The sequence below is a fragment of the Theropithecus gelada genome, chromosome 15, assembly GCF_003255815.1.
Source record: "Theropithecus gelada isolate Dixy chromosome 15, Tgel_1.0, whole genome shotgun sequence".
NCBI classification, from domain to species: Eukaryota; Metazoa; Chordata; class Mammalia; order Primates; family Cercopithecidae; genus Theropithecus; species Theropithecus gelada.
Window position 1 is genome coordinate 49445285 of NC_037683.1, and position 25311 is coordinate 49470595.

Genomic DNA, 25311 nt, shown 5'->3' on the forward strand with positions numbered 1-25311 from the left:
AAATACTGCTGAGAGAAATTATAGACCTTAGTAAATGAAAAGACATACCATGCTTATGGATTAGAAGACTCAATATTGTTAAGATGTCACTTCTCCCCAAGTTTATCTGTAGGTTCAATGCAATCTTGATCAAAATCCCAATAAGCTTTTTTTGGGGGGAGGAAGGGGTAATTGACAAGTTGATTCTTATTTCATATGGAAATGCACAAGGATTCAAGGTTGCAGTGAACCCTGTTTGCACCACTGCACTCCAGCCTGGGAGACAGAGTGGGACCTTGTCTCAAAGAAGAAATTTAAAAAAATAAATAAATAAAAAGGAATGCAAAGAATCTCAAATAGCTAATATCTTCACATTGAAAAAACACATTTGGAGAACTTAGTAGTACCTAAGTTTGAGACTTAGTTGATATCTAAAGTAACCAAGAGACACTGGTGTTGTCATAAGTAGTAGAAAGTAGAATATAACAAGAGTCAGAAATAGACACACATACATTCAATGGACTTGGTTTTTTTTTACAAAGGTCCCAAGGCTATCCAATGGCGAAAGGAAAAGTTTTCAACAAATGGTGCTGAAACAATTAGAAATATGGAAAAAGTGAACCTGGACCCCCCATCTCACACCACAACAAAATTATTTTGAGATAGTAATAGACCCAGAAGTAAAGGCTAAAAATATAAATAATCTAAAAGGAAACAATATTTTCATGACCTTGGGGTAGGCAAAGATTTATTAAAGAGGACACAAAAAACAACAGAAGAAAAACCTGAAAAATTGCATCAATATAAGTGTCTGCTCCTCAAAAGACACCTTTAAGAAAATGAAATGGTAAGCCACAGACTGGAAGAAGATACTTCGAATACATATATTTAACAATTTTGTATCCATAATAAATAACTCCTGTCAGTCCATAAAACAAAAAACTCCAAAGTCAGGGAAAAGATTGGAGCAGATGCTTCACAAAAGAATATGAATGACCCAGTGAGCACATGCAAATGTGCCCACCATTAATTATATGGGAAATTAAAATTAAAACCACAATAATATACCATTTCACACCGACCAAGATGGAAGTTAAAAAAAAAAAAAAAAAAAAAAAAAAAGGCTGACCAATGTGTCTATCTACTGGAGCTCTCCTACTGCAGGTGGGAATGTAAACTGGATATAATCAATCATTTTGGAAAACAGGTGGCGGTTTCCCATAAAGCTAAACATCGACTTACCCTGGCACCCAGCCGACGTGGGAGAGCTGGGTACACCGGTGTACACTATACAAAACTCATCGAATTGCACACTCAGATTGTGTGCATTTTACTGTATCTAAACGTTAGCGCTATAAAAGCAAAACAAAATATAAGATCATAAAAATAAAAGCAGTTCCTAGGGGTCCCCTCCTTTTCCTGGCTTCCTCGGTGCGGAGGGAAACGAAACTAGCGAGAGGCAGCACAGCCTCCGCGGCCCCCGCCCACCGCTAGTTGCACTTTCGATTTTCCTTTTAGTTATCAAGATTCCCATGCAGCTCCGCCTCTCGTCCGGTATCATTTCAGCGGAAAATCCTTGCTTTCCCCGCTGGCCACGCCCTCCTCCTACCCGGCTTTAAAGCTAGTGAGGCACAGCCGGGCGGGCACGTAGCTGGAAGCAGAGGCCGGCATGACTACGGAGCAGCGGCGCAGCCTGCTAGCCTTCCAGGATTATATCCGGAAGACCCTGGACCCTACCTACATCCTGAGCTACATGGCCCCATGGTTTAGGGAGGGTGAGTGTCCCCAGCGGCGCCTTCTCGGCGGAATACATCTGAGGACTTGTTTTTCTCTTGCTTCGCTCCCTTCTTTTAATCTATACAGATAGCCTGCCAGACTCCCCAGTTTGTGGTAAGATCTCCGCAGCATTTTAGGCTAGAGGTTGCCAGAGTTTGAGGAGCCCTCGGAGGCCTAGGTGGGGAAACTGAGTTCCAGCGAGGTGAAGCGACTTGCTTAAGGGTGCTCATCTATTTAGTTCAAAGCTGGGGAAGAAATGTTCTGTTTGTTTAATTTATTTTCACTAATATTAAAGTCTACTGTGCTTGGCTGGATACTGACAGAGATTGAGAAATGAGATAAGGGCTCTTCCTTAGTATACATTACAGCCCAAGGGATGGGACACAAAGGTCAGATAATTACTGTACTGAGCACAAAATGCGCTCTGAGCTTAAAGGAAGTTGATGCTTACTCTGCCGAGTCTTATTTTCACATCCAAAGAACTGGAAGCTGGAGAGGAGCCGGACTTTTCCAGACGTTAGGCTTTAATACAGGTGTTTCCATCTAGCTTCGGAGACAGGTGATCCTGGGTAATGACCATTTGTAAATTTGTATCAAATTACTTTCTGCTGGCGATGAGCAGAGGCTTTTGGGAAAGAGGTGAAAGGAGGTGGTACTTACAAGATATCGATGAGGCCCGGCGCGGTGGCTCACGCTGTAATCCCAGTTGTAGAGCACCCGATGCTGTTGCTGTTCGGGGTGCCACTATGAAACCCGCACGGACCTAGGGGTACTGAACAAAGGGGGGCAAACGTGGGAATAAAAGACAAGAGACAAAAGAGTATATCTGGAAGAAGAGATCGGGGGCACCTTGCGTCTAGTGGACAAGGGCCCTGAGCTTTACACAGCCCTCCTTATTTATTAGGCAAAAGAGTGAGAAGTGGGGGTGGTTGACAAGGGGGGGTGGTTGACGGTGGGCAGCTTGATTCACAGCAGGTTTGCAAGACTGCATTCTTCGAACAATAGGTGCTAGATTTCTCAATAAATAATTTCAAGGAGCCCAGCACCAGGGAGTGAGGCTCTCAGCAAACCTTTTGGTGGCAAGGCAGTGTGAGTTTGCCCACCTGCTGCATTCATGATAAGCAGTTTGTTGTTTGATCATATAGCCTCCAGCGGAATGCTGAGTTGGTCACGGTCCCAAGGGCCTTCAGCTCCCTGCACCCAGCACTTTGGGAGGCCGAGGCAGGCGGATCACAAGGTCAGGAGTTCAAGACCAGCTTGGCCAATATGATAAAACCCCGTCTCTACTGAAAAATACAAAATTAGCCAGGCATAGTGGTGCACGCCTGTAGTCCCAGCTACTCAGGAGGCCGAGGCAGGAAAATCGCTTGAACCAGAGACACGGAGGTTGCGGTGAGCCGAGATCATACCACTGCACTCCAGCCTGGGCGACAGCTGTCTTGAACTACCTAATAGGGCGTGTCATTGAAAGCTGAGGAAGCAATGAGGAGCACAGTAGAAACCGTCCCTGCCCTAATAGTGATTAGTGTGCGTATGTGAATGCAGGTAACAAAATAGTAAATAATAAAGTGCAGCAGTGCTTTGATGGAAAAAAGCTGGGATGTCTACTAGAGTCCAAAGGGCACAGCCAAAGCTTCGCAGATATTTGGCATTTGAACTGAGGTATGAAAGAGGAGAAAAAATTAGCTGGAAGGAGACAATAATAAATTGCAGTTAGAGGGCTCCTTATGTGCAAAGGTCCAAGATGAAAGAGAAACCAGAGTGTTCCAGGTATCCAGAAAATGTTAGTATGGTGGCATTGTGGAGAGAGAGGCAGGAGTTGAGAGAGATGAGACTTGAGAGGCAAGCAGAAGTGGGATATGAACAGTTTTGGACTTTATCCACTGAAATGTGATAAGGAGAGGGGACCAAAATAGAATTTGCATTGTAGAAAAACGACTTTGACTTCAGTTTGAGGAATTGCTTGGATAGGTACAAGACAGGGAGAAAGAGAAGGGCAGATGCAATGATGCCAGGACAGCAGAGTGGAAAATCTGGAAGCAGGGAGACCAGTTAGGAAAATAGGAATCCAGAGGAATGGGAAGAAATGGATGGATTCAAGACACAGTTGGAAAGTATAATCAATAGGTCTCTTGGGGAGTTGTGGTGAGGAGGTAAGGGTGAGGACAGGGTGGAGAATGACTTCCAGGTCTCTGGCTTTGGTCCTTGGGTGAATAAATGGTACTTTCTGAGATAGGAAATGTGGGAAGAGGGACAGGTTTGCAGGAGGAGAAAAATTCGGATTTAGGTATGCTGGGTTTGTATGCCTTGGATACATCAGTGAAGAGATGTTCATCAGATTGTTGGCTGCACAGGTGTGGAGTTCAGGAAAAGGGTCCACAGTTGGGGAGACATTAATGTAGAGATCCTTGCTGAAACAATGAGAGTGGGTACGATTGTTACTGAAGCACCAGGGATTCAGCCTAGGTTCTGTTGCTGCCTGCACAGAAAGCCAATCACTGAGACGACAAGTATCACCAGGGCTTTAATTGGGAGCTGCAGCAGAGGAGGTAGGAGATCAGTCTCAAATCCATCTCCCTGACCCATTGAAATTAGGGGTATGGATAGAAGAAAAGAAATATAACTAGGTGTTGGAAAATGGACTCTGGAGGGGTGAGGAAGCAATCATGAGAAATGAGGGGCCTGGTGTCTCATTGTCCGGATGTGATGATCTGATGAGTTTCAGTTCTTTTATATCTTTTGAGAGGCCTGGGGGTCCCTTTCCTGGGGAAGGAACTCAGATAAAACAAATATAAGTTTCAGCTTTAAGATCAGAAGGGTCAATTTCTGTGTTTATTTGAAAGAATTGTATATGGGACTATTGTGTTGGTTTCAGTCCCCCTCTTTCTATTTATCAATTCCTGGATCATGGGGAATCTGATCCTCAATCTTTCTTGCAGCTTCATGCTGAGGAATGGTGTGGGTGCAGTTCCATACTATGGGTGACCACGTGGCCACCCAGGAATCAAAAGTTAATCTAATACTATAGTTTTTTCTGAGACACAATCTATATCATTACTGTTCCCCACTTCCACCAAAGACATATCACACCAGGGTGGGCCTACCTGCAAAATAAGCCTCAGTTACATATACTTGGCTTATTTACCCACACAAAGTGCAGCAAAAATTATTGTCTATATGGGCTCTCCTAATTGGCTTTGCTGGAACCTCTCACAAGGCCATTTCAGTCAAAGCCCTGGGAAAATAACTTGTTCCTCCAACTGTGTCCCATTATAAAAGAAAACAGATTTTTATTAAATGTATGCAAGAAAACACATTGCCATGAATTAAGAGTATTCACAAATAGTTTATAAATTCTGGAGAAATTAGGGAGAGAGAAAATGCCTTAAATTCTGTTTACAAGGGTATACTCTACTTAATATACTGTATTCTTAAAGGCTACGAAGCTTAAAAGAAAAAAATTCTCCAGATTCTGAAAAACAAAAATTCTCCAGACTTTTTCAAACACAACCATAAAAAATTATTTCAGTCTCACATTAGTTCAGTCCATGCAATCAACTCCTGCTGTGCTTCATATTGGGTTAGTCATCTTTATAAACATGTTATTCTTTTAATTAAGAGGGACTCTAGAAGTTTTCTGTAGGACATTTTCTAGGACTCTAAGAGTCCTAGAAGTTTTCTGTATTCCAGTGGCACAATCTCCAAAGTTATCAGAAATCTGCATTCAAGACTCCTTTTCATGAAGTCCCCTAAATAAACAATCTCTGGACTACATCTGATTATAAGTCACTTTTTGAGAAGAATCGATGCAAAACAACAATTGTGATGACAAAAGTCTTAGGAGAGCCATAAAGACAGAGTTGGCAAGGACATTTTTTTTTCTGTTGGCATACAACACTTTAACATAATAATCATCATTACTGACACCATATATTAAGACACATCAGAATTTTAGGAATCTCATATAATCCTGCAACACATATTAATAGCACATCTATATAAATATAACCCAAAGCAAGTTAAATACCACCTCACATTTGATAATGCTTCCTGTATAATTCTAACATACCAAAGAAGCCTAACATGTCTCTCTTGGACTTCAAGGAAGCTAATATACAAAAAAGTTAGTTTGAGGTAATAACAAAACAAAAAACCTGAATTTAGAACTTGAAATTTTTGCTGTTGGGAAGTCTGTCAGTTATCAAAGATTTAAGACACTTGATATCATAAAATAGGATCGCAGGTCACTATAAAATAGTTATTCATTTAGCCAAAAACATAAAACATTTACCCTTTGATAGGTGACTCAGTTTCCTAAACAATACGGCCTAATAAAGACAGCATGAGGCCAACTAAATGTCTCTCCTTCTCCTTTTTCTTCCCCCTACAGTTTACTCAAAAGGTAAACAAATATTTTATCTCATTAATAATATACAAACATCTTATTCAAAAGAGAACATCAAATTTTACCTTTGTATGGTATATTTTTAATGTTAAAGCTAATTTTAATAAAACCTTGTAAACCTAATTTTAATCAGTTTGACTATAAGGTAGGATTTCTGTAAACTTTTTTTTTTTTTTTTTTAGATGGAGTCTTCTGCTCTGTTGCCCAGGCTACAGTGGTGCGATTTTGGCTCACTGCAACCTCCACCTCCTGGGTTCAAGCAGTTCTCCTGCCTCAACCTCCCTAGTAGCTGGGATTACAGGCCATGCCACCACATCTGGCTAATTTTTGTATTTTTAGTAGAGACAGGGTTTCACCATGTTGGCCAGGCTGGTCTCCAACTCCTGACCTCAGCTGCTCCGCCTGCCTCGGCCTCTCAAAGAAGTGAGATTACAGGCGTGACCCACCACACCCAGCCTGAGCCACCACGCCCAGCCTGAGCCACCACACCCGGCCATCTTTTTATAACCTTTTACGATTTCCTATTAAAGATAGAGTAATGCTCCAAGAAAACCCTGTTATGACACAGGGGCCCAGACGTTGGTCTTGCATCAGTGTGCTTTTGATGTCAATGTTTAATTCATAGAAAAACCCTGAGCTAATTTTATAACTCAAAATCAGCCCTTACAAGTTCACATGCTCACCTTTTCTGCAGTAGTTCCTGGGCCTAGAGGGATTGAATGGTTTTAATTTCTAGCCCTGTGTCTCATGAAAGCAGTTCATTTTGGTTGTCACCTTCTGAGTCTGAAGATGAGGCTTCAATTGGTGTCAATGCTCAAGATTTAGCAGGTGTTGGTGTTTTTTGGACCCAGGAGTCAAAGGCCTTTGAATTATTAAATAATTGTTTTCTAAGAATTATTTAATAGGGTATTTTTACGATAGAAAACCCCATCATTCTCTCTAATATGTCACAAAATAAAACCCTGGGATTTGGTGTACAGTAGTTACCGTCTGAAACACTTAAACCCATTATACAATCCATTGTATTAAAGTGGTGAGGTTACTCCTTGCATTTATCTGTTAGCATTCTAGTGACAAAACTGTGACCTAGAGCCTCAAAAATGTGGTAGGTCCTGTGCCAAACTTACCAAAGTAAGATGGTTAACTTTTCTTTCCATCATTTAAAAAAAAAATGGTAAATGCAAGTATGAGTTCTGGAAATTCAGTATGAGGATAAATCTTTCATTTAAAAAATATGCAACAAAACAAGGACAAAGTGACAGCAAGCACACAGTAATTTCTTTTCAGCTATTTTAAAAGAGCCTCATCTTACATTTCCAAGATTGGTTTCTAGAGGCAGTACTGACAACTGATTTAGGTGACTTACACCACTAGAATCTTCAAACTGGCGCAACACTTGTATGTACATATTTTGTTTTCAAGTATACACATGAAGGCCCATCAGTGATAAACAGCTTAGGATAAAAAAACACTAGAAAGTCTTATAATTTTTTTTATGACTTAATCCAAGTAAATGTTATTTAATCTTAATAATGGTAAACACAACTAAATTAGTTTGAGAGAAAGCCCAATCAATATAATTTCCTTAAAGCCAATTTTTTTCTGAATCTTAAAACTTTGTACCCGTGTAGCAGTTTTGCCTCATTAAAGGAAAAGATCTGAAACCACTCAAATTGTTGATTGAATTGAATTACCTTGGAAATAAACACCATTTAAACATTTCTCTCACCTACTTTTCCAAATAACCAATAATAATGTACTATTTCTGTTCAGAACTTATAAGAATAAACCTTTTATTATTTTTTGCCAGGAACCTTAAAGTTCTTATAGCTCTCTAGTTCATTAGAGGTAAGCAAAACCAAACAAACTTTAAAGGCTGATGTCCACTATCAATTTTTGGAGGCTTGAAAAAGGTAGCTTAGGAACTTTGGATAAGTAGAGCAAATGATGAGTTACTGGAAATGCATAGGAAACAAAATGACTATTCATGGCACCAAATAAGAGCCTTCCTTCCATTAGAAACTAAAAACCATCAATGGTTTTATTAATATGTATATATAAGTAAAACCTAAAGAAGAGCAAACAGCAAATAAATGCAAATTAAAAGAAAAAACAAACAGGAAACCAACCTGAAAATTTTCTACTCAGTTTACCTTGGAGGCTACAGTGTTACCCAGAGCCAAAAAAAACACATGATGAATATTTTGTTCCTGATGCACAATTTAATGTCTTTAAGTTCACCAATACCACTATATATATATAGTACAATTAAGAAATTCACTTTAGGCTGGGCATGGTGGCTCACGCCTATAATCTCAGCACTTTGGGAGGTGGAGGTGGGTAGATCACTTGAGGCCAGGAGTTTGAGACCAGCCTGGCCAACATAGTAATACTCCATCTCTACTAAAAATACAAAAATTGGCCAGGCATGATGGCACACACCTATAATCCCAGCTACTCTGGAGGAGGCTGAGGCATGAAAATTGTGTGATCGGGAGGTGGAGCCGAGATCATGCCACTGCACTCCAACCTGGATGACAGTGAGAATCTGTATCCAAAAAAAAAAAAAAAAAAAAAATCACTTTAGGTATGTGACCAGTAAGTGATTATACTTTAATAGATAGTATATATACTTTAATAGATAGTATATCTATACAGAAGAGCAAATACAGTGTGAAGCAATGCAAGCATGTAGGGAAATTTGATTGTTGATATATCTGGCTTCTGTCTGGCTTCATGATTAACTATATTAAGAAAGAACTGCCAAACTGCCAGTGTGTTTCTTTACAATATTTCTTATTTTACTTTCATCAGGACAAAGAACTTTATGAGCAGTGTTAATTAGCCAAATTTCTCCAATATTCTATCTGGTTTTAAGAGAGTATTATTTAAACCTTTTAAATTTTATATTTTCGCTGTCTGTACATACAGATAGACACACAAAGAAATAGGAAATAAACTATATATGACTTACACCATCTATGATATGCTTGGACTTTCTGATTTGTCCTGGATTTTCCTTCTTCTTCTTTCTTCTTTTTTCTGGTTTTTTTTTTTTTTCAGTCATTTAACTTTAGGACAAAAAATTTACCATTATAAGATGCTTTGTCATACAAAATTATTTTCTTTATAACCTTCCTTACCAAAAATACATCTTCATACTCATAACTTTCTCCACATCTTTCCTCTACTTCTTTTCTACATTGTTTCATAAGTAACTTTTCAAGTCCATAATTTGAATTATTAATAGACTTTAGATGACTTCTGAGTTATATAAAATTATTTTTTTCTGAATAAAAACACATTGTCTTTTGCACATTTTATATATAGAATTACATATGAACTAGAATTCTTATCCTTAGTAACAACCTTAAATTTCAGTAAAAACCCAGGAAGCAAGAAATCTTGAGCTGCCTAGCACATGTTAGTATTTTATAGATGAGAACCATCCCACAATTTTTTAGAAACATGTTCCCCACATCATAACCTTTTCTTGATTGGAAATGACTCAAACATCCAATGATTATATTTCTGATTATGCCAAAATTCATCTACAGCACTTGACCATTTACATTTTATTTACTTTTAGCAGTTTATTTAGATTATTTCTGTATCATTTCCTTGTTAACCATTTTATAACCTGTGAATGTCAGGTGTTCACCTAAATAAGGACCTTAAAAATAACTGCATGGGCATTGTTATTTATCAATAACTCAGATGATTCAGCTGTTTTCATTAAACTAACTGTTAAATTAGTCTTATAAAGAATTCACACAAATATTCACTGGGTTTATAGCTTTATAACCTTCTGCCAAACTCTGATACCTCACATTATCTAGCTGAGACAAATATAAAACCGAGACAAAAATATATGCTGACAATTCTGAAGACATTTCTATTTTTATTTTATCGAAAATTTAAAAGACAGCTTGTTTAATAAAGATTTACTTAAGTCATGTGGACTTGAAAAACACTTTGGACTTAATTTATGAGCACTCTTTTATTTATAAGCCAATTTGGTATGTATAGTGTATAACATAGTTAATGTACATCTAGATAAACACATCTAAACATGTATACACACGCAAAGATTCAATAGCTTTTACCTTGGAACTCTAGCCATGAGATAGCAATACAATCTCACCAGTCTACAACCAAGTCCCCATATGGCTAAACTTTGTTTGCTCCAATTGGTAATCCAGTGAAGGCTGTGAACCACAATTTTGGGTAAAGCAGTTTCCATGGCAGTTCGATTTTTAGAAGCTAGATTCCAAAGAACCCTGGGGCCAAACAGCACTACAGAAGAACGTCATGTTGCAACTACTCACCAGGCCCAACCCTGCTTAAAACAGCGGCATAAAATACACGGGAAATTTGGCTAATACCCAGAATACATGGGACTCCACCTGGCTTTCCCATTCAACAGCCAACTCCAGATTCCAAAGAATATTTGTTTATTGAATTCTAATTTCCTATTACTAAATTCACACACACACACACACACAAAATCACCAAAACACAATCCAAACTGCTGTAGCAATAGACAAGCCCTCACAGTGTTCAAACTGAAATAGTCGAGGTGCGTTTCTGTCTCAATTGGGCTTTATTAACCTGCAAACAGAAATTTCTTAGGAGTTTTCCAAATTGAGAGGAGCTGATCCCACTGTCTGGTACCCAAAAAAGACACTAACTTGGCCAGACACAAACACAGCAATTACAAACATGCTCCCTAGAGTATCATACTGAAAGAGTCAGGGTGCTTCCCTTTCTTAGTCAGCTGGGCTTGTTTAACCTGCAAATGGAAGCTCCTTTTAAAATTTCCCAAATTGAGAGGAGCAGATCTTGCTGTCTGGGCCAACAAAGGACACTCACTTATCCAGATGCCAACGTCACATTTCAAAGGTTGTTCTTCCTAGCAATCAGGAACTCAGCTGGGGCTGGCAGCAGTGGGGCCAGAGAGCCCAAAACTCACTTCCAGCCAAAATTAGGTGGGCAGTTGCTTAGGAGGGCTTCTGAGACTCCTGGACCACAGCAACCCAGCCACAAAAATCTGTTACTGAAGCACCAGGGGTTTGGCCTAGGTCCTCCTGCTAGCCACACAGAAAGCCAAACAAGGAGACAATGAGTATTGCCAGGGGAGAAGGCTTTAATTGGGAGCTGTAGCCAAGAGATGAGAGATTAGTCTCCGATCCACCTCCCTGACCCACTAAAATTAGGGGTTTATATAGCAGGGAAGAAATGTAATTGTGTGGGAAAACAAGAACTCAGGAAGCAATCATGATGAATGAGGGACGTGGCCTATTATTGTCTGGATGTGATAATCTGGTGAATTTCAGTTTGATACTTTTTGAGAGGCCTGGTGGTCTTTCTCCTGAGAAAGGATCTCAGATAAAACTAGTGTAAGCTTCAAGCTTAAAGACCAGAAGGGTCAATTTCCATTTATCTGGAATAAATGTCTATGGGACTGTAGTCAGTTTCAAGATTGCTTTTTGGAGGGTGAGTAAAAAGAGCCTGGGATGGAATCCTGTGCAAGCCCTCATTTAAGAGATGAGCAGAGGAGAAAAAGAGACTGGGAAAGAGTGCCACATAATGTGGTCAAGGAGACATCACGAAAACCAAGGGAGAATTATGCTGAGAACCCAAGCTCTGTCAGAACTAAAAAAACTTGCCCTTTACTTTGGCATTATTGACTTCTGGGGCCACCCACAGGACTAGTTTCTGTGGAGTAGGGATGAAGGTACAGGTATAAGATGGTTGGGAAACTAACTGCAAGAGTAGACTGAGGAATAAATAGAGGTCAAGGAAGTGGAGAAGATAAATGTAGGCAGTTCTTTTGAAAATATGATTCACAAATTAAAAATTACAAGGGAGGTAGTGCTTAATAGTATCTTCACACAAATCCAGTCTATACAATTTGGTTACAATGTGGGTTCCAAGAAAGGAGAGAAGACAGAAGCAAATATAAATGGAAAAAATAGAAAATTTCACGTGTCTAAGAAAGAAACAGCACTTTGTATGTGAGTTTAATGAGAAGGGAATACACTAGGATTTTCATATTTCTGAGATGAAGAAATAATCATGTAAGCATTCAGGAAAAACAAATAAGGTTTTTTGGGTTTTTTTGTTTGTTTGTTTTTGTTTTGAGACGGAGTCCCTCTCTGTCACCCAGGCTGGAGTGCAGTGGTGTGATCTCGGCTCACTGCAGCATCCACCTCCCGGGTTCAAGTGAGACGGAATTTCACCATGTTGGTCAGGCTGTTCTCAAACTCCTGGCCTTGTGATCCGCCTCGGCCTCTCAAAGTGCTGGGATTACAGGCGTGAGCCACCACACCTGGCCACAAATAAGATTACTCAGGTTTCTTCTAATGAAATCAACATCAAATTGGTCTCTGACTTCTCTGCAACTCTAATGTAACTAAAGAGTAAAACTGTGTGCAGAATTTAAAAGGTAAAACAAAGTTGCCCCTATTTTATATTTAGCCAGGTATTTATATATGTAAGCAAGAAGAAAACATTATTATATGTGTGGGGTCTCATATATATTTCTTACAGAAATTACTGGAAATGTGATTCCAAACAATGAGAACTGAAAAAAATTAGCTTAAAAAAAGAAGTTCTTGTAAGGCAAGGATTGGTTGTGAATGTTGAAACTAGGCATGTAGAGTTGATTTTAAATAACTTTATAAATTTGTCCACAAAAGTAAGTGCAATAGTCAAGCATTTTTTAAAAATTATACTTTAAGTTCTGGGACACATGTGCAGAACGTGCAGGTTTGTTACATAGGTATAAATGTGCCATGGTGGTTTGCTGCACCCATCAACCTGTCATCTCCATTAGGTATTTCTCCTAATGCTATCCCTCCCCTGGCACCTCACCCCCCGACAGGCCCCAGTGTGTGATGTTCCCCTCACTGTGTCCATGTGTTCTTACTGTTCAACTCCCACTTATGAGTAAGAACATACAGTGTTTGGTTTTCTGTTCCTGTGTGAGTTTGCTGAGAATGATGGTTTCCAGCTTCATCCATGTCCCTGCAAAGAACATGAACTCATTATTTTTTATGGCTGCATAGTATCCGTGGTATATATGTGCCACATTTGCTTTATCCAGTTTATCATAGTATCCGTGGTATATATGTGCCACAGTTGCTTTATCCAGTTTATCACTGATGGGCATTTGGGTTGGTTCCAAGTCTTTGCTATTGTAAACAATGCCACAAGACACATACATTTGCATGTGTCTTTATAGGAGGATGATTTACAATCTTTTGGTATATACTCAGTAATGGGATTGCTGGGTCAAAGATTATTTCTGGTTCTAGATCCTTGAGGAATCACCACACTGTCTTCCACAATGGTTGAACTAGTTTACACTCCCACCCACAGTGTAAAAACTTTCCTGTTTCTCCACATCCTCTCCAGCATCTGTTGTTTCCTAACTTTTTAATGATCGCCATTCTAACTGGCATGAGATGGTATCTTATTGTGGTTTTCATTTGCATTTCTCTAATGACCAGTGATGATGAGCATTTTTTCATGTGTTTGTTGGCAGTATAAATGTCTTCATTTGAGAAATGTCTGTTCATATCCTTCACCCACTTTTTGATGGGGTTGTTTCTTTCTTTAAAATTTGTTTAAGTTCCTTATAGATTCTGGATATTAGCCCTTTGTCAGATGGATAGATTGCAAAAATTTTCTCCCATTCTATAGGTTGCCTGTTCACTCTGATGGTAGTTTCTTTAGCTGTGCAGAAACTTTTTGGTTTAATTAGATTCCATTTGTCAATTTTCACTTTTGTTGCCATTGCTTTTGGTGTTTTAGTCATGAAGTCTTTGCCCATGCCTACGTCCTGAATGGTATTGCCTAGGTTTTCTTCTAGGGATTTTATGATTTTAGGTCTTACATTTAAGTCTTTAATCCATCTTGAGTTAATTTTTGTATAAGGTGTAAGGAAGTGGTCCAGTTTCAGTTTTCTGCATATGGCTAGTCAGTTTTCCCAACAACATTTATTAACTAGGGAATCCTTTCTCCATTGCTTGTTTTTGTCAGGGTTGTCAAAGACCATATGGTTGTAGATGTGTGGCATTATTTCTGATGCCTGTTCTGTTCCATTGGGCTATATATCTGATAATCTGTTTTGGTACCAGTACCATGCTCTTTTGATTACTGTAGCCTTGTAGTATAGTTTGAAGTCAGGTACCGTGATGCCTTCAGCTCTGTTCTTTTTTGCTTAGGATTGTCTTGGCTGTGTGAGTTCTTTTTTGGTCCCATACTAAATTTAAAGTAGTTTTTTCCAATTCTGTGAAGAAAGTCAGTGGTAGCTTGATGTGGATACCATTGAATCTATAAATTACCTTGGGCAGTATGGCCATTTTCATGATATTGATTCTTCGTATTCATGAGCATGGAATGTTCTTCCATTTGTTTGTGTCCTCTTTTATTTTGTTGACCAGTGGTTTGTAGTTCTTGAAGAGGTCCTTTATGTCCCTTCTAAGTTGGATTCCTAGGTATTTTATTCTCTTTGTAGTAATTGTGAATGGGAGTTCACTCATGATTTGGCTGTGTGTCTGTTCTTGGTGTATAGGAATGCTTGTGATTTTTGCATATTGATTTTGCATCCTGAGACTTTGCTGAAGTTGCTTATCAGCTTAAGGAGATTTTGGGCTGAGACGATGGGGTTTTCTAAATATACCATCATGTCATCTGCAAACAGATACAATTTGACTTCCTCTTCTCCTAACTGAATACCTTTTATTTCTTTCTCTTGCCTAATTGCCCTGGCCAGAACTTCTAACAGTATGTTGAAGGAGTGAGGAGAGAGGGCATCCTTGTCCTGTGCCAGTTTTCAAAGGAAATGCTTCCAAGTTTTGCCCATTCAGTATGATATTGGCTGTGGGTTTGTCATAAATAGCTCTATTATTTTGAGGTATGTTCCATCAGACCTAGTTTATTGAGAGTTTTTAGCATGAAGGGCTGTTGAATTTTATCAAAGGCGTTTTCTGCATCTATTGAGATAATCATATGATTTTTGTCATTAGTTCTCTTTATGTGATGGATTATGTTTATCGATTTGCATATGTTGAACCAGCCTTGCATCCCAGGAATGAAGCAGACTTGATTATGGTGAATAAGCTTTTTGATGTCCTGCTGGATTCAGTTTTCCAGTATTTTCTGGAGGATTTTTGCTTTGATGTTCATCAGGGATATTGGCTTGAAATTTTCTTTTTTTTGTTTTGTCTCCTCCAGGTTTTGGTATCAGGATGATGCTAGCTTCATAAAATGAATTAGGGAGGAGTCCCTCTTTTTCTATTGTTGGGAATGGTTTCAGAAGGAATGGTATAAGTTCCTCTTTGTACCTCTGATAGAATTCAGCTGTGAATCCATCTGGTCTTGGGCTTTTTTTTTTTTTTTTTTTTTTTTTTTGGTTGGTAGGCTGTTACTGCCTCAATTTCAGGACTTGTTATTAGTCTATTCAGGGATTTGACTTCTTCCTGGTTTAGTCTTGGGAGGGTGTATGTGTCTAGGAATTTATCCATTTCTTCTAGATTTTCTAGTGTATTTGAGTAGTATTCTGTGATGGTAGTTTGTATTTCTGTGGGATCACTGGTAATATCCCCTTTATTATTTTCATTGTGTCTATTTGAGCCTTCTCTCTTTTCTTCTTTATTAGACTGGCTTGTGGTCTATTTTGTTAATATTTTCGAAAAACCAGCTCCTGGATTCACTGATTTTTTTTTGAAGGGTTTTTTGTGTCTCTATCTCCTTCAGTTCTACTCTGATCTTAGTTATTTCTTGTCTTTTGCTAGCTTTTGAATTTGTTTGCTCTTGCTTCTCTAGTTCTTTTAATTGTGATGTTACGATGTCAATTTTAGATCTTTCCCGCTTTCTCCTGTGGTCATTTAGTGCTATAAATTTCCATCTACACACTCCTTTAAATGTATCACAGAGATTCTGGTACGTTGTGTCTTTGTTCTCATTGGTTTCAAAGACCTTATTTATTTCTGCCTTCATTTCATTATTTACCCAGTAGTCATTCAGGAGCAGGTTGTTCAGTTTCCATGTAGTTGTGCAGTTTTGAGTGAGTTTCTTAATCCTTAGTTCTAATTAGATTGCACAGTGTTCTGGCAGACTGTTATAATTTCCACTCTTTTGCGTTTGCTGTGGAGTGTTTTATTTCCTATTATGTGGTCAATTTTAGAATAAGTATGATGTGGTGCTGAGAAGAATGTATATTCTGGTGATCTGTGGTGGAGAGTTCTGTAGATGTCTATTGGGTCAGCTTTGTCCAGAGCTGAGTTCAAGTCCTGAATATTCTTGTTAATTTTTCTGTTTCGTTGATCTATTAGTGACAGTGGGGTGTTAAAGTTTCCCACTATTATTGTGTGTGTGGGGGTCTGTGTCTCTTTGTAGGTCTGTAAGAACTTGCTTTATGAATCTGGGTATTCCTGTATTGGGTGCATATATATTTAGGATAGTTAGCTCTTCTTGTTGCATTGATCCTTTACCATTATATAATGCCCTTCTTTGTGTTTTTTGATCTTTGTTGGTTGAAAGTCTGTTTTATCAGAGACTGGGATTGCATCCCCTGCTTTTTTTTTTTTTTTTTTCCTTTCCATTTGCTTGGTAAATCTTCCTCCATCCCTTTATTTTGAGCCTATGTGTATCTTTGCATGTGAGATGGGTCTCCTGAATACAACACACCAATGGATCTTGACTCCATCCAATTTGCCAGTCTGTGTCTTTTAATTGGGGCATTTAGCCCATTTACACTTAAGGTTAATATTGTTACGTGTGAATTTGATCCTGTCATTATGATGCTAGCTGGTTATTTTGCCCATTAGTTGATGCATTTTCTTCATCGTGTTGATAGTCTTTATGATTGGTATGTTTTTGCAGTGGCTGATACCGGTTTTCCTTTCCATATTTCCATAAATATTTCCATATTTAGTGCTTCCTTCAGCAGCTCTTGTAAGGCAGGCCTGGTAGTGACAAAATCTCTCAGCATTTGCTTGTCTGTAAAGGATTTTATTTCTTCTTCACTTATGAATCTTAGTTTGGCTGGATATGAAATTTGGGTTGAAAAATCTTTAAGAATGTTGAATACTGGCCCCCACTCTCTTCTGGCTTGTAGGGTTTCTGCAGCGAGATCTGTTAGTCTGATGGGCTTCCCTTTGTGAGTAACTCAACCTTTCTTTCTGGCTGCGCCTAACATTTTTTCCTCCATTTCAACCTTGGTGAATCTGACGATTATGTCTTGTGTCTTGTGGTTGCTCTTCTCGAGGAGTATCTTTGTGGTGTTCTCTGTATTTTCTGAATTTGAATGTTGGCATGTATTGCTAGGTTGGGGATGTTCTCCTAGATAACATCCTGACGAGGGTTTTCTAACTTGGTTCCATTCTCCCCGTGACTTTCAGGTACACCAATCAAACATTGATTTGGTATTTTCACATAGTCCCATATTTCTTGGAAGCTTTGTTCATTCCTTTTCATTCTTTTTTTCTCTACTCTCGTGTTCATGCTTTATTTCATTAAATTGATCTTCAATCTCCAATATCCTTTCTTTTGCTTGATTGATTCAGCTATTGATAGTTGTGTATGCTTCACAAAGTTCTTATGCTGTTTTTCGGTTCCATCAGGTCATCTAGGTTCTTCTCTAAATTGGTTATTCTAGTTATCACTCCTCTAACCTTTTTTCAAGGTTTGTAGCGTCCTTGCATTGGGTTAGAACATGCTCCTTTAGCTCAGAGGAGTTATTACCCACCTTCTGAAGCCTACTTCTGTCAATTTGTCAAAGTCATTCTCTGTCCACTTTAGTTCCCTTGCTGGTGAGGAGTTGTGATCCTTTGGAGGAGAAGAGGGGTTCTGGTTTTTTGAATTTTCTGCCTTTTTGTGCTGGCTTTTCCTCATCTTCATGGATTTATCTACCTTTGGTCTTTGATTTTGGTGACCTTCAGATGGGTTATCTGTGTGGATGTCCTTTTTGTTGATATTGATGCTATTCCTGTCTGTTTGTTAGTTTTCCTTCTAACAGGCCGCTTAGCTGCAGGTCTGATGAAGTTTGCTGGAGGTCCACTCCAGACCCTGTTTGCCTGGGTATCACCAGCAGAGGCGGCAGAACAGCAAAGATTTCTGCCTGTTTCTTCCTTTGGAAGCTTCATCCCAGAGGGGCACCTGCCAGATGCCAGCTGGAGCCTTCCTGTATGAGGTGTCTGTTGTCCCTGGTAGGAGGTGTCTCCCTGCCAAGAGGCATGGGTGTCAGGGACCCACTTGAGGAGGCAGTCTGTCCATTAGCAGAGCTCAAGCATTGTGCTGGGAGATGTCATACTCTCTTCAGAGCCAGCAGGCAGCAACATTTAAGTCTGCCGAAGCTGCGCCCACAGCCACCCCTTTCCCCAGGTGCCCTGTCCCAGGAAGATGGGAGTTTTATCTATAAGCCCCTGACTGAGGCTGCTGCCTTTTTTTCAGAGATGCCCTGCCCAGAGTGAAGAATCTAGAGAGGCAGTCTGGCTACAGTGGCTTTGCCAAGCTGCAGTAGGCTCCACCCAGTTCGAACTTCCAGGTGGCTTTGTTTACACTGTGAGGGGAATACAGCCTACTCAAGCCTCAGTAATTGTGGATGCCCCTCCCCCAACCAAGCTTGAGTGTCCCAGGTTGACTTCAGACTGCTGTGCTGGCAGCGAGAATTTCAAGCCAGTGGATTTTAGCTTGCTGGACTCTGTAGGGTTGAGATTTGCTGAGCTAGACCACTTGGCTCCCTGACTTCAGCCTGCTTTCCAGGAGAGTGAATGGTTCTGTCTTGCTGGCATTAGAGGTACCACTGGGGTATGAAAAAAACTCCTGCAGCTAGCTCAGTGTCTGCCCAAATGGCCACCCAGTTTTGTGCTTGAAACCCAGAGCCCTGGTGGTGTAGGCACCAGAGAGAATCTCTTGGTCTGCGGGTTGCGAAGACCATGGGGAAAAGCATAGTATCTGGGCCAGGGTGCACCATTCCTCATGGCACAGTCCTTCATGGCTTCCCTTGGCTAGGGGAGGGAGTTCCCAGACCCCTTGTGCTTTGTGGGTGAGGTGACACCCTACCCTGCTTCGGCTCGCCGTCTGTGGGCTGCACCCACTCTCTAACCAGTCCCAATGAGGTGAACCGGGTACCTCTGTTGGAAATGCAGAAATCACTCACCTTCTGTGTTGATCTCTCTGTGAGCTGCAGACCAGACCAGAGCTGCTCCTTTTTGGCCATCTTGCCCTGGTTCCTAGTCAAGCATTTTTTAAGAGAGGATTTTCATATAGTTAAAAAAAAAAAAAAAAAATTTAAGTAAATAATTTGGTTTAAAATTTTAGATTGAGTCTGTAAGGAGCTAGGGAAAATTATGATAAATAACAGTTAAATCCCTTGCCTCAAAAGGGGGAGACTTAAAATATTACCATTTTCCACTTGCTTCTGTAGTTTTAAAAAGCTATATGAATGGTTACAGATAATGATACAATTTAAATGATGTTGTATATGTTTTGTTGTTCTTGAAGGAGATAGGAAAGGGAAATATAAACAAGATAACGCAAGGAAAACTAGTTATATCAGCTATGGCCATGTAATTAGGTCAAACATCTTTTAAATAGGTGTAAATGAGTCAGAAAGCAGAATCCAGGTTTTGGTCATCTGCCAGAGACCCGTGTAAAGTCTAATAACATAAAAAATGAAAACGGGGGCCAGGCTTGGTGGCTCATGCCTGTAATTCCAGCACTTTGGGAGCCTCAGGTGGGAGGATTGCTTGAGCCCCAAAAATTGAGCCTATGGTGAGCTATGATCATGCTGCTGTACTTCCGCCTGGGCAATGGAGCAAGACCCTGTCTCAAAAATAAATAAATAAAAAAGAGATAAAGAAGGGACAAAAATATATTAAATAAATGCATACAAAAAGAAAGCAAGAATTATACTTAAATCGCACTAGTGGAAGGTATTAAGATATCACAGTGAAGAATTGGTACACATAAATCTTTATTAAATATTAGAAAACATCAAGAAATGGGAATTATAAGATATCTTTATTAGTACTGCTAAGTCAGATAAATGATAAAGGTATAAATGATCTGTTTAATAAGGTTAATTTAATGTCTATGTTTTCCATTTTGTATCATATAAAGAATATATCCTTCTCCTCCAATTCTTAAAAAGCTTTGCCAAAGTGATCCTATATGAGTTACAGATAAATATTTAATAAATTCTCAAAGCATAACTTTTATGAGTTTTATTTTCAAGTTTGTAGGCTCTGTGACTCTGGGCAAATGTCTTAACTCTTGTATGCCTCAGTTTCCTTATTTGTAAAATTAGAATAACAACTACGTTTGGGTGTTTTGGAAATTAAACTGCATGGCATTAAATTACAGTTAGCTATTATTCTATATCCCAGAAATTAATCATAGGTTTAAAAAAGTATCAAATAATTTCAAAGTAACATTCTTTTGAGTAACTCCTAACAGAATGAGAAAATGTAAACAAGTATAGCTACTTTCAAAAGTAAGCATGGCAATCAGCCAACACATTATATATTTTAAGATGTAATACGCTTTTAATCAGAATTTATAGCCTAAATGGATTTATTGGTATTTCAAAAGAATGAAAACTTATGAATTAATTAATTTGACAGAAGTAATTGCAAAAAGAACAGCCAGTTAACTCCAAAGACAGCAAACTGGCTAAAATAAAGAGCAAAACCAAAATTCTCCCAAATTACCGGAACTAACAGAGTTCATTCAGTCTTGTTGCAATAGATACGTAAAATAAAAATGGAGGCCACGCATTTTTATCTACTGGAAAACAAGTGAGATTATACTAGAAAAACAGTATTTTCATATACTGGAAAAACGAGCCAGATTATATAACATCTACCTAAATGCATAAAAGAGTCTTATAAATCCAATTTAGAAAAAATATGAATGTCCCCTCAAAACTAGCTGTGAGACATAAACAGGAAATTTATTCAGGAAAAAAAAAAAAAAAAAAGGACATTGGCCAAAGGTGGAAGAAATGCCACAAGAAATCATTAAAAACAGTGAAGTTTATTTGTTTGGTCTGTTTTTTTCTCTCGGTTTTGCAAAAGTTATGAAGATTGAGCACATTCAGTGCTATGGAGGGAAATATCATTCATACACTATGGATGGAGGGTAAGTTAGTACAGTTTGGAAGGTAGTTGGGGAAAATGTATTAACATTCATTCATTCCTTCATTAATTCATTCCTTCATTTATGGATTGATTGATTGATTGAGACAGAATCTCACTCTGTCGCCTCTGCTGGAGTACGGTGGTGCAATCTCAGCTCACTGCAATCTCCACCTCCCAGGTTTAAGCGATTCTCCTACCTCAGCCTTCTGAGTAGCTGGGATTACGGGCGCAAGCCACCACGCCTGGCTAATTTTTCTATTTTTAGTAGAGATGGAGTTTCACCATGTTGGCTAGGCTGGTCTTGAACTCCTGACCTCAAGTGATCCACCTGCCTTGGCCTCCCAAAGTGCGGGATTAGAGGCATGAGCCACCGCGCCTGGCCTCAACATTTAAAAGCATATGCCATTAAACTGAGGAATTATACTTCTGAGAACTTATTCTAGGGAAAAGTTGGTAAAGCAGGTAAAGACATAGATGTGTCTGTACTAAACACATTTTAGTTACCTATTAATAAGGAATACATTAAATTATACTACACTTATGTGACATAAAACTATGCAGCCACTAAAAGTTGATGTAGGTACATATTTATTAATAGGAAACAACATCTGTAATCCATTGAGTAGAAAAGAGCAGATTTGTTAAATCTTATTTATTTAAAACTATATATTTATACACATAATTAGATACATAGAAGGATGGTTTCTAGAGGTTGTTACATGTGATTGAAGATAGTCATACATTTAACAAAAATATGCTGAAATGATATGAAGAAAACTATGAAGTCCCTGAGGAGAAATCAGGCTCTGATTTGATTGAGGAAGAGACAGCCTACGTTTCTGCATGGGGACTATAGGTTTGTAAACATGTCAGTTCTCCCCACGCTAATTTATAGAGGGCAATCACAATAAATATACCAGAAAGTAAGTTAAAAGAAAAAGCACGCTGAAGAACTTCTTAATTTTTAATGTGAGTATATATTAATGTAGTATAATTTAATGTATTCCTTATTAATAGGTAACTAAAATGTGTTTAGTACATACATATCTATGTCTTTACCTGCTTTACCAACTTTTCCCTGGAATAAGTTCTCAGAAGTATAATGTGAAAGATACCCTTGAGGTCTTCTTTTGATTCCCTCTGCAGAGGCAACCATTGTTATGAAGTTGATTTACATTTTTCTTACTTATGCCTTTTTACTTTATAATGTGCATCTCTGTCCACATACCTTTTGGGTTCAACTCCTTTTTCTATTTTCTATTAGAGTGATCAAGTTTTTCTCTCTTCCCTATTTTTTTCTAGGCTGCTTTGGAAGCTCTAGATTCCATTGGTTAACTTTAATTGTGACACATATATCTATTATATATAATAGATATATAATATAATATATAATTATACAAAAATATGTATGTTATATAATATATAACAATATTATATATTATAATATATATTATATACTATATATGATATATAGTATATATTATACTATATATAATTTATTATATAATATATAATATATGTTAAAATTATATATAATATATTAAAAATTATAAATTAAAATATAAATTTAATTTATATTTCTATAAAATAAATTTATTATAAATAAAAATAATAAAATTTTAACTTATATAAAAATATAAATTTAATTTAATTATATATAATTATATATTATATAAATATATATTTATGTAATATAAATATATTATATTAAATATATTTATGTAATATAAATATATTTATGTAATACAAATATAATTATATAAATATATTTATATATAATTATGTATAATTAACATAATATATTTATAATATCATATAATATAAAAATTATATAAATTGTAATAAATTATACATTTAATAATTTAATACATCTATATATATTTAGTATATAAAATAATATATGATATATGATAATATATATGATATAATATATATTATATATGATATTTATATCAGTATTATTTTTTATGCTAAATATATTTATATACTAAATATATATATTTTATATATTTATTAAATGTATTAAATGTATAATACATATATATGTTTTTGAGATGGTCTTCTTCTGTTGCCCAGGCTGGAGTGCAGTGGTGGGATTTTAGCTCTTAGCTCACTGCAGCCTCCACCTCCGGGGTTCAAGTGATTCTCCTGCCTCAGCCTCCTGAGTAGCTGGGATTACAGGCACTGGCCACCATGCCCATCTAATTTTTGTATTTTTTTAGTAGAGACAGGGTTTCACCATGTTAGCCAGGCTGGTCTTGAACTCCTGGCCTCAAGTAATCCACCCACCTCAGCCTCCCAAAGTGCTAGGATTACAGGCGTGAGCCACTGTGCCTGGCCGTGACAAGTATATTTTATCAGTGAGGATTTGGTCAGGGACCAGAGACACTAATGAGTGTTATGGCTGGATATAAAACTTTTGATTCATTTTTTTTTGCCATCCGTGGAAAGCAAAGGGAGCTTATCCACACTCTCCCCATGCCCACATCTAGCATCTCGTTTACTATAACCCTCTCTGCAATCAGATTTTGTGATTACTGACACTAGTTACTTCGTGGAAAAGGAGCACTGAAGCCATGTTTCTCCTGGAGAACTTGCATGGTTCCCTGGAAGCTGCAGGACTTTTCTTACTCACAGGTTGTACAGGATGTTTCAAGGCAGACCTGGGGGTGTGTGTGTGTGTGTGTGTGTGTGTGTATGTGTGTATGTGTGTGTATTTGAGATGGAGTCTTGCTCTATTGCCCAGGCTGGAGTGCAGTGGCGCGATCTCGGCTCACGGCAACCTCTGTCTCCTGGGTTCAAGTGATTCTCCTGCCTCAGCCTCCCGAGTAGCTGGAATTATAGGCACTGACCACCACGCCTGGCTAATTTTTGTATTTTCAGTAGAGATGGGGTTTCACCATGTTGGCTGGTCTCGAACCCCTGACCTCAAGTGATCCACCCACCTCAGCCTCCCAAAGTGCTGGGATTAGAGGTGTGGATTAGAGGTGTGAGCCACTGTGCCCACCCTCAGATTTTTTATAATATTTTGGAGTCAAAGGCCAAGTGTGATTCTGGAGAGGCACCAGGTGGGCACTATTCTGAGTATCCATTCCTTTGGTAGCACTTTCTGGACACATGCATGAGCCAGGTACTGTGCTGACGATTACAAGATAAATGTTCCAAGTCACAGTCTCAGGTAGAAGACAGGCCCACATTTACTACGTACTATGCAGTGTAAGTGCTTTAGTCAGTAGTCAGTAAAGAGCTTTAGTCAGTAAAGAGACTGAGAAAGCAGAGAAGGGATCAAGAAATTCTACCTTGAGAAGCTGAGGTTGGCATCACAGTGGGCCCCGGGACAGCAAAGGCAGTGGGAAATACTGTTAAAGATGAGGTTTTGTCTGCATTGTTGATGCTTTTGAGGAAATTGTCACTACTCTGTAGCAGCAGATATTGGGGCCAGGTAGTGGGATGGGCCTGACCACATGCAAAGTAAATGTGAACTGCCCAGGATACTGCAAGGCAGTTTATCTGGGAAGGCGGTAGCTGTGGCTGGGATAAATTTGCGTCTCCACATGGAATATCTGTAATGGCTGGTAGCATGTCAAAAGGAAGCTCAAGCAGCAGGGAGGCCTGGGAACAAAAGTACAGCTGTAAGGACTGGGCTTAGGAACAGAATGAACTGACTCAATGGAATACGGTAGGATTGTGGGTCCAGGGAAGCTGGGATAGGTGACAAGATAGGTTGCTGTTACGGGTTGAATTGTGTCCCCCCGACCCAAAAGATATGTTCAAGTCCTAATTCCCAGTACTTCAGAATGTGATTTATTTGGAGATTGTGTCTTTACAGAGGTAATTAGTTACGATGAGGTCATACTAGAGTAGGGCCCTAGTTCAATCTGACTGGTGTCCCTCTAAGAAAACAGCCATGTGAAGTCATAGAGACAACAAGAATGCCATGTGAAAACACAGGCAGAGACTGGAGTGATGTGGCCACAAGCCAGAGAAACGGAAGGCACA

At 38.6% G+C, this 25311-nt stretch overlaps 1 protein-coding gene across 2 annotated transcripts in view; it reads left to right on the forward strand.

Moving 5' to 3' along the window:
• The first annotated feature begins 1475 nt into the window (after window positions 1-1475).
• DDX58 (DExD/H-box helicase 58) overlaps window positions 1476-25311 on the forward strand; it is a 72089-nt gene continuing 48253 nt past the window's right edge. For both annotated transcript variants that reach the window (XM_025358936.1, XM_025358937.1), the window contains exon 1: window positions 1476-1754. In XM_025358936.1, the coding sequence (XP_025214721.1) occupies window positions 1649-1754 (106 nt within the window). In that variant the 5' untranslated portion in view covers window positions 1476-1648. The remainder of the gene's footprint in view (window positions 1755-25311) is intronic.